Source organism: Python bivittatus, unplaced genomic scaffold (genome assembly GCF_059951505.1).
Source record: "Python bivittatus isolate LINGU-HERP-01145 unplaced genomic scaffold, Pbiv_v1 ctg000000_np1212, whole genome shotgun sequence".
Classification (NCBI taxonomy): domain Eukaryota; kingdom Metazoa; phylum Chordata; class Lepidosauria; order Squamata; family Pythonidae; genus Python; species Python bivittatus.
This window is the reverse complement of record NW_028277028.1, coordinates 4,195,234-4,204,862: the sequence shown is the minus strand read 5'-3', so window position 1 is coordinate 4,204,862 and position 9,629 is coordinate 4,195,234. Positions and strand designations below refer to the sequence as shown.

General features: G+C 38.2%; 1 protein-coding gene across 2 annotated transcripts in view; it reads right to left on the bottom strand.

Moving 5' to 3' along the window:
* The window catches only part of CSGALNACT1 (chondroitin sulfate N-acetylgalactosaminyltransferase 1), a 32,279-nt gene that overhangs the window by 599 nt on the left and 22,051 nt on the right, over positions 1 to 9,629 (bottom strand). The window contains exons 5-8 of one of the 2 annotated variants that reach the window (XM_088136068.1): positions 9,045 to 9,223; positions 5,818 to 5,912; positions 4,409 to 4,490; positions 2,377 to 2,646 (exon numbers count right to left, since the gene is read on the bottom strand). In XM_088136068.1, coding sequence (XP_087992194.1) covers positions 2,377 to 2,646; positions 4,409 to 4,490; positions 5,818 to 5,912; positions 9,045 to 9,223 — 626 coding nt within the window. Of the gene's footprint in view, positions 1 to 657; positions 2,647 to 4,408; positions 4,491 to 5,817; positions 5,913 to 9,044; positions 9,224 to 9,629 lie in introns of those variants that run through there. The other variant, XM_007431330.3, reaches the window with a different exon arrangement.

The window sequence follows — 9,629 nt, the reverse complement described above, 5'->3', positions numbered from 1 at the left end:
GAAGCAGTCTCGCAGCCGTTGTCATATAGAAAAGTAGAGTACCATGTGCTTTTTCTAAGTGTATGTCCATCATCCCTAATAAAAAGATTTCCGGTCTCAATGCAAGTTTCCTTATTTTTCTAACCATCAGTATTAGCTGACTGTAATATTTAAATACATCTGGAAAATGTACTTCTACTTTCTTCTTTGTCTCTATTTCATCGAAGCTCCACTTTGAGGCACATTTTCCAAAGTTCAAATATGAAAAAATGCAAGGTGAATTGGCAAGTATATTAAAATCATAGTGTAACAGTATAGCAGGTATTATATTGGCAGAATGGCTATCAAGTCAGAAGGCTACAGGAACTTTGCCCACTGAAATATGGCAACACAGAAAACACAGTGGCCAAGTGATTGGAAGAGGTCAGTCTACATTCCATACCAAAAAAGGGAGACTTAACAGAGTGTGCAAACTATCATACAATATATTCAATTTCACATGCTAGCAAAATAATGCTTAGGATCATCCAATGCAGATTAGAGCCCTATATGGAAAAAGAGATGCCAGATGTTCAAGCTGGCTTTAGAAAAGGCCAAGGAACACAAGACATTATTGCTGATGCACGCTGGATAGTTGAGAAAGCCAAAAAATACCAAAAAGGCACCACTATGTGCTTCATCAATTATAGAAAGGCCTTCAATTCCACATCAAGTTGTGGAATGTGCTCAGAAAAACGGGAACCCCAGAAGATCTGACTGTCCTCATGAGAAACAATATATACAGAACATGGCGAAAAAGACTGGCTCCAGGTTGGCAAAGGAGTGCAACAAAGCTGTATACTCTCCCCTTAGGGCAGGTGAACACTCAGCCGCTTCCCACTGGCGCTCTCTTCTAAGTGCCCCAGGGGAAAATTTCCTTGCATTTGCTTTACAACAGCCTGCATTTATCTTATAAACAATAGTTCTATCTGAAGCATTGTATAAAATCATAGTGAAGGACTGAGGTCAGGGAATGACTGCAACAGTTATGCAGAAAAATGGATGGAGTTACAAACAAGTGAAGAGATGGCCCCTTCATCTGAGCTTTCATGTATTTCTTATTCATTAGGCTGAAATAGCTCTGTCAATTTCCAATGCTTATGAATTCTTGTCCAAGAAATATAGCTAAATATCTCTCTTTAGATATATGCGGTTCATATTCCAATTACTTTCACTACAGCTGTTAAATGAGAGGCATAACTTAGTTGTAAATGTATTTGATAAAGTGAAATCCATTTGTAAAGTGTCTATCTTCTGTATTACAATGTGCTACTTTCAGCAAGTTTTTACATTTAAATAGAAGCAAAGTTATACAAAACCAAAAGTGCATGACTGAGGTCAAATAAATTAATACTTCATAGCATCCAAGAGCTAGCAACTATATGACAATTCACAGTTTAAACAAACACAGCTTTTTTATTTTTTAACTGGGGGATTATATTTTATAGTTCTAGATTCCATATGTAGAACTATGTCATGTCTTTGCCCCTTTTAAACTTTAGGTATTTAGCATTCAACCTCCCCCAAATCCATCTTTTTAATCATTAACGTAAAATAGAAACTGATTGTATTTTGTTCTATCAGGTTTAAGATGGATTAAGAGATTAATATGTAATTTCATTTGGGTCTTATGAAATGTGGTAACTTCTTGAGAATATGGCTTCTGGAATGTAGGAGTGATTGACTTTCTTTGAACAGCTTCAAGTTCAGCATGTAAGTGGCCCAGGCCAGAAAGAAATATTTATTATGTCCCTCCACATGGCCCATTCAACTTCTCACTGCACTGGGTATATAAGTGTGATCAGATGTGGTTATGCAGAGGTAAATACAGAGCATAGCTAGAACTGATACAGTCTGTTATCACCAATCTTATTTGAACAGCTTTCTTGGTATTCAGTCTCCACAGACATTCCCATTCGTGAAAACAGTTCAAAAGCACCTGGCTACCCACCTGATAAAATGCAATGCTTTGTACAATCCAATCATGTATCAACCAAAGTTAGAAAAGCAAATATGAAGCAATTGCCCAAAATAAATGGTGTCACTTCACTGGTCACATGTTATATTTCAGCAAAATATATCCATCTTTCTCTTCATCTCTCTGTGTAGTCCCAAAACTTTTCTGGAGATTGGGAGCCCACAGGGTTGGAGATGAAAAGGCAAGAGAAACCAAGAGAAGGTCTGTCTTACCAGACCACATTCATTTGTATGATACTGGGTATCTAAAACATCTAAAACATTATGAAGAGCCCTGCAAGTCCAGGAACTTCCTCTCCCCAGTATCTGTTCTTAGAGTACCATTCTAAGTTTGACTTTTTTGCTTTGTGAAAGACCCATTTTGGCTTCATATGTTCCTACCGTTTACTTTTTGTTTGTGGTGATGAGCCACAATCTCCCGTTGGAAAACCAGCAAGCCTAGCTGGTCATGAGAAGCTTCATTCATGGCTTTAGACTGGATGCACATCTTATACTGTTCTGGGGTCAACTCATCTAAGCAATGTTTTTCATGCCAGAGGTGGAAAAGACCCCGGACTGGTGTCCTGATCACCATGAGGTTGCTGTGAAGGTATTTACGGTACAGATGTACATCTTCTCCTCCCCATCCTTTAATGCCAAGATCAAACCCTCCTAATGAGAAAAGAAAGAGTGGGTATATTTATAATAAATAGAGAGATGAGGCAGGCCTTGAATGGAAAAGAACTACAGATTTGGCAAAGTCATTCTGCATGCAGCATCCATGGGCAGGTAAGCATTGACGAAACATGCATTGCAATGTCACAACACAAGCTCCACCTCTTGCGTAGTTACATGTGTTGTTGCAATAAAGTATGAAAGGGCAGAGCTTGTGTTGTGCTATCACAATGTATTTTTCACCATTTTGGCACCATTACAGTTTAGAAATGGATGCCTGTGTTCTGCATGCTGCAATTATTCCAGTGATTTCTTGTCCAAGTACAGGTAGTCCTTGCTTATCAATCCCTTGTTCAGTGACCATTCAAAGTTACGATGGCACTGAAAAACAAGACTTATGACCAGTCCTCAATGTTGTAGCCGTCACAGCGTCCCTACGGTCACATGATTGAGATTTAGGTGCTTGGCAATCAGTTCGCATTTATGACGGTTGCACTGTCCCACAGTCCCACAACTGCCATTTGCGATCTTCTCAGCCAGCTTCCAACAAGCAAAGTCAATGGGAAAGCCAGCAGGAAGTTGCAAGTCACAGTCACATGACATCACACTTAATGACCCACTGCGATTTGCTTGACAACCACAGCCAGAAATGATGTCGTAAGTCGGTGCAGTCATGTGACATCCCACTTAACGACCGCACCGCTTAGCGACTGAGTTACTGGTCCCTATTGCTGTCGGTAAGTGAGAACTATCTGTATTAACAAAAGCATCATGTTATATCAGCCCCCAAACATCCCCCATATCTTTCTCTTTACTTTCTGTAAAGAGGAAAAGAGGCTTAAAAATACTATTTTGTTTTGAAATATATCTTTGTTGTTTTCTTAGTCCATGTATATATATTTGGCAGAAGTTCACATTCCCTCACATTTTAGGGACAGAGGAAAAAAAGCTACACATCGCTTTTAATTCACTGTATAGAACAAGTAGTCAAAGTGGACTGGCTTTTTGCCATACTGAAAAAAATAATATCCTGTTGGATATCTGAAGGTTTGCTTTGGAGCAGCAATAACTCAGTAGAAAAACTGAATCAGGTATTGTTTTTTTTAAAAAAAAGGCTAGAGGAACGTTATAGTCCAAACCAATTTTGTCAGTATACAATAAAATCAGACATGAATTATTTCCAGGTTTATGGTCAGAAAGTGCAATATTTTATAGCAGAGAGATACAGGATACTTACAAACAATACCCCTGAATCAATTTGTAAACACAGACCACCTTATTTTCGATATTTCCAAGGTAAGAGTTTTACTAATTTATAAATAACAGAATGAATAATTTCATACAGCCTCTATGAAATTATTATGAATTTGGAAAATAAATATTAGTTAAATAAAAACAGTTATTAGGACATTTTTAAAGTTATGACAAAATCATCAAGTTACATCAACAAAAATTGGGACAGAAATGGGTTTGGGAGAATATTTCCTTAGAAATCCTCTGTTTCAGGAATGTTTACATCTGAAATGATATCATGGATTTTTTTCAATGGATGTTTTATTCAACCAATAATTATAGATAGTGAGGATAGACTGATTTGCTTAAATATTAAATATGCTAATTAGGGGATAAGTTAATTCAGGTGTGGCTATGGACACCTTCTCCATATCAAGGAACAGCCTCAAATGTGTCAGAAACAAGCAAAACAAAAGACATATGGTATTATGATATCTGGCAAATTTAAGCAAGCATAGTTTCTTACCAATATTGATATAATCAGAACGGAACTGACAAGTCATTCCAAACCCAAAGTCTCTCCAAAACCCTGTCTCTTTTTTTATTACCTGAAAGAAACAAGCATATATTTTAGCTGCAATTAAATAATCCTCCTTTGATCTAATCCTTATTTTTAGCTCAGTGCAAATTTGCAGTGGGTCTCCTAATCAATGAGAGGCCCCTCCTTTAAGTTGTTTCACCTTTTCTGCTGCCAGTATAGATGTATAAAAATCTGACAATTGCCTTATCTAGAGACAAGACTTGCTCATTATTTTTGACTTTTTTTTTTTTGCCCCCCTGGAGAAATAATAGGGGAAAATGTTGGATTTTAGCATAGTAATGAGTAAATGTCAGTGGTTTGCTGCCATCCTTTTCTACATTGTTGCCACTATAGAAATATAGAAAGGAAGACTAGACTTTCTCATCTGGATGTCCCAGTGGATGAGAATGTACTTTCTTTTTTAACTTCTTAAAAATTACACGGGCAATTAGTACAGACCTCCTCCGTATTATACCCATATTGCTTTTGGGGGAAATTGTGTCTGAGGAATTGAGTTTCATTTGACAACCCTGAAATAATATCCATTGGAGCTAAACTCAAGGCCATCAAACTGATCCATTGTTCATTCCCAGACTTCAATTCTCAGAAATTTTTATATCCTAAAGATGTATATTGCATATCTTTTTTAAAATCTGAGATGTAATGTGGTGAAGAAATAGTATCAAGCTTTAGGTTATTCAAAAATAACCTAATATTATATATTTATTTATATTGGTGTAAAGCTCCTCTCTAGACCTAGCCCATCCAAAGTGACAAATTGCAAACATGTTTTTATTTGTATTATTAAATTTTAAACTGATGTAAGTAATATAGTAAATTAATACAACTGCAAATCAAACTCCTAGATTTCATTTCCTTTAAACTATTATCACTAAAACTAATAAGCCAAGAGAAAAAAAGAATTTAGGAAAAAAAGAAAAAACCCTACCTTTCTACAGTTTCAAAATAATAATAGTATATTATACTATTCAATTTTTAAACAGTGAGTTAAACCTAAGCTATGCAAATAAAAGGTAAATAATGTATTCCAATGCAATTTTAAAATAGAACAATACATAATCTGTTCAGCCAAGTATTTTAAAAATCAATAAAACAGTTGCATGGCCAATAAAGCACATATCAATTAGTCATTTGTAATTAATAGACTTCCAAGACCTTTTTAAATGCTGCCATTAAGGGAGATCTTCTGCATAATCATCAGGAATGGATGGCCATCACTGAAAAAATAAACCAGTCTCTGATGCTCATTGATTTAGAGCAGTGTTTCTCAACCTTGACAACTTTAAGATGTGTGGACTTCAGCTGTGCATTTGGCTGAACAACCAATTACCTACCAGCTGTTGTTTTAAGGGTGGAATGGAATCGTGGTGTCCATATATTAGACTTGGGTTGTACTGGCTGAAAAGAACAGGATAAAATACTTTCTTTCCTAGAAATAAGAGTTGAAAAAATATGGTCATTTTCTTCTAGGTCTGCTCTTGAATATTTTGAACAAGGTAGATTTCAGAGTAATTAGTAGCTGTAGATGTAGTAAGAAGAGCTATATTCTTCAGTAGGAAACAGTCTAAATGCCACCACTGCTTCATTTCTGAATATATTTGAGTAAGTAAGAAGAGAGCAGTGAAAGTATGATTTCTATGTGTGCGTCTTTGCGTCAGTGTTGACTCCTGGCAACTGCCTGGACAAGTCCCTGCAATTTTCTTGGCAAGATTTCAGAAGTGGTTTGCCATTGCCTGTTTCTTAGGGCTGAAAGAGAATGACTCGCCCAAAGTCACCCAGCTGGCTTCATGCCTAAGGTGGGACTAGGACTCACAGCTTCCCAGTTTCTAGCCTGGTCTCTTAACCACTACACCAAAATGGCTCTACAGTATATAGCACATGGCTCTACACCAAACTAGCTCTCAATAACACATATTTATCTCCTCTACAATTAAAGAGCCCCAATGATGAGGTCATTTTAGTAAGTCCAGTGCAGCAAAATCTGACATCTTAAAATGCCTTCCAAGATCACAAGACCCAGGACAGCACACCAGCGAAACCATGCAACTGAAGCAGGAGGAAGCTGGTATCTGGCTCAACTCATATTTGAGGAAGGGAGAGGGGGGACACAGTTCATTAAGCTTCCCCTTTCATGCACCTTCCAGGCATGGAAACTAAGCATCATATTTGCAATCACATGGACAGTCTCCGTGGAAAGAGAAAGCTCTCCACTGTAGAAGTTAATTATTTATATTCATATAATAAAGACAGCATAAGGGCCTTTCCACATTGCAGCCTTAAGCTGTTCGCCTTCTGTGCTGGAGCTGGCAAGAAATGGAGCTGGCTTAAGAAACTGCTTCCCAGATTTCAGTCTGTTCTTCAGCTCTGGCAATGAAGCTGGCAAAGTGATCTGTCTAGATGGCAGTTACCACAATCCTAATTGGTGAGTTCCCCTGCTTCCTTTCTCTTCCCATCTGTGCCAGGAAAGCAAGCACCCATTGATTTCCTTTCCATGGTGGGTCTTTCAAGACATGTGGTTTCCACTTATAGACCTTTACATGTGCCCCACTCTGTTGACTCCCCCTCATTCTCAACACATTCCCATCTGGCATATTCACTGGTAAACTGGTGGGGCACTTACACCCTTCCCAGTTTTACTGTTCTTCCTGTCACTTGGGTTAGAAAGAGAAACTGGCAGTACTGATAAATTTCATTTGGGTTGAAAAGAAAAAAAGCAATAGTCCAGTATTTCAGGAATCCACTAGTGGAGTAGATAAAGAAGTTTCAGTGGTTCACAATTCTTTCCTAGCTATTGCTTATTCGTTAATATACTAGTTGCATGTGTGGACTGGAGACAATGAACTGGTGTTTCAGAGCATCACTTAACAGAGTTATAGAAAGACCCCAGATATATGTTTGAGATCTGCCTCACAAAGCATAGCAGGCTTCAGGCTTTACATGAGCATCTTCCTCTCCTCAGATGATGCAGACATCTTAAAGATAGTCTTTAGGGTAGCGACCAAAAAAAAGGGGGGGGTTGTACATCAGGAGCTTGCTCTAGCAATCAGCAGGAGTGCAGATGTTGCCTAGATCAAATTAAAGTCCAGCAGAAAAGCTTGGACTTGTGCTGGCACTAGTTGGAAAACACCATTTTTCAAGAGGAAGAGGAAAACAGGATTGTGGGCTGCCTTTGGGCTGGGATAGGAGCAAGTGGAGGAGGACATTATCCATTCATGTCCTTTCAATAGGATTGCTGAAGCACTGCCTGCCTATGATTAGCAAATTGTGCAGAAGACCTCTACAAGGGACAGAGCTAGAACCCTCATCCCCACTTCTCTACAATGCATGAGTGGACTTGACCCACTTTTAATAACTGCTAAAGAGGGCAAAGGAAATGGTTAATAAGAAAACTTTGAACAGCTACCTATCAAAGGCATTATGCAGCTATTATCTCTTTCCTTTTCTTCCTAATCATTTTTTGCGGAAAAGGAAGAAGCAGTGGGTAAATATTGTAGAATTACAAGTGAATGAGGATTGCACCCATCGCCCCCCCCCAGGTTAAATTCTGTGAATGAAGCAGGGCAATTGCACAGCAAAAGACTGAGAACTTTTAAAGGGGGTGTAACAGGTCACATGATTATGTACATGCATAGGATGTGAAGGATTAGCCCAATTGGCTCCCGCCAGAAGGTCCCTACTTCTTTTACTTGGGATGAGTTGCCTCCCTAACAGCTACTTTCCTCAGAAAAATCCCTTTCTGCCCTGGTTTACTCAGGAGGAGGCAAATGGCAATCCTTCCTATAGGAAAGGCTGGCTCATTTTTCCCAGAATAATTCTCACTGATTTGTTAAGGTTAAAAACTAGAAGGAAGTTGAAAAGGGAAAGGGGGGAGGGGGGGAAGAAAGAAAAAACCAACAATGACTTCTGAAGAGGCTGATTTCACCCAACTACTCTTGCAGCATAAGATCTACCATGTGCACATACATACAAAGTCCAACAGCTCAAATCACAGTCCTTAAAATAAAATTCTAATCCATATTTAGATTTCATTAGTCCTTAGCTTGCTGTATCTCCAGCATGGATTTATGGGGTTGGGGCTTATTTTCTAACTTAACCTGGGGAACTGCTCCAAAGACAAAAGGAAAAATGGAGTCAGCTGTTTGCTTTTTCTAAAAAAGCCCACCTGAGAGGGGAACCTTCCAACTTGTATCTCCAAGTTTGATTTTCATGGATTTCAGATGTCTCTGGCCATTTACCTGGATCAACAGGTCCAGGTTTTCCTTTAACTGTTTCAGTGACTGAATCTCTCAGAACAAGATTTCCCCCCTGTCATTGCATGAGATTATCAAATTTATAGAGAACAGCATTTTCCATGATCATTACATATGATGGCTATATGTAACATCTAATTTCTGAAATGTACACAGGAGAGAGCTTCGCTTTCAGGTCATGCTTATAGTTTTCTAGAGGGAGCTGACAGACCTCTGAAGGAATGTATGTATGAAGTATCTTTAGTGTTATAAAGAACAACAGTTTATGGCTCAAACTGAATTTCTATCCATCAAACCATGGACAACTGTACCTGGTTGGGTATTCAGTCTACACGTGTTCAGGAATTCTGTTGTGAAATATATATCTACGTCACAGAAAAAAAGTACAACATTGTTTCCTTTCCAAAATCTTGCACCCACATCCAGACCTTTCCCTCTAGAGAATGCTTCATTCAGCTGGATAAACGTGTAATTCCTGAAGTTAGCTGATCTATAAGGAAAAGTTATATTTAAGTTTTATCTGGTTTTCACCACAGTTATCATTTGTTCATCATTTTTTATCCTAATTAAAACAGAGACTTAGTGATTAACACATTTATTATGACAGAATCTTATATACAGGAAAGAAAATCCTCATTCATCTGATGGCTTAGGCTCAAGCCCATAAAAGCTTTACCATAATATATTAGTTGGTTTTTAATGTTACATTTTAATTTATGTTAAGCAACAGGCTCTGTTAGTTGCCAATGTTTCTTCTTGAAATGCCCCAGCAGCATTCAACTGATTTTTACAAGGAAAATAAGATGCAAATCAACTGGCTGTAGAAATACGGGGTTGGATCCAGACTTCTTAGGGCAACCAGGTGAAATCAGTGGCACTGAGTTTAGTACAGGCTC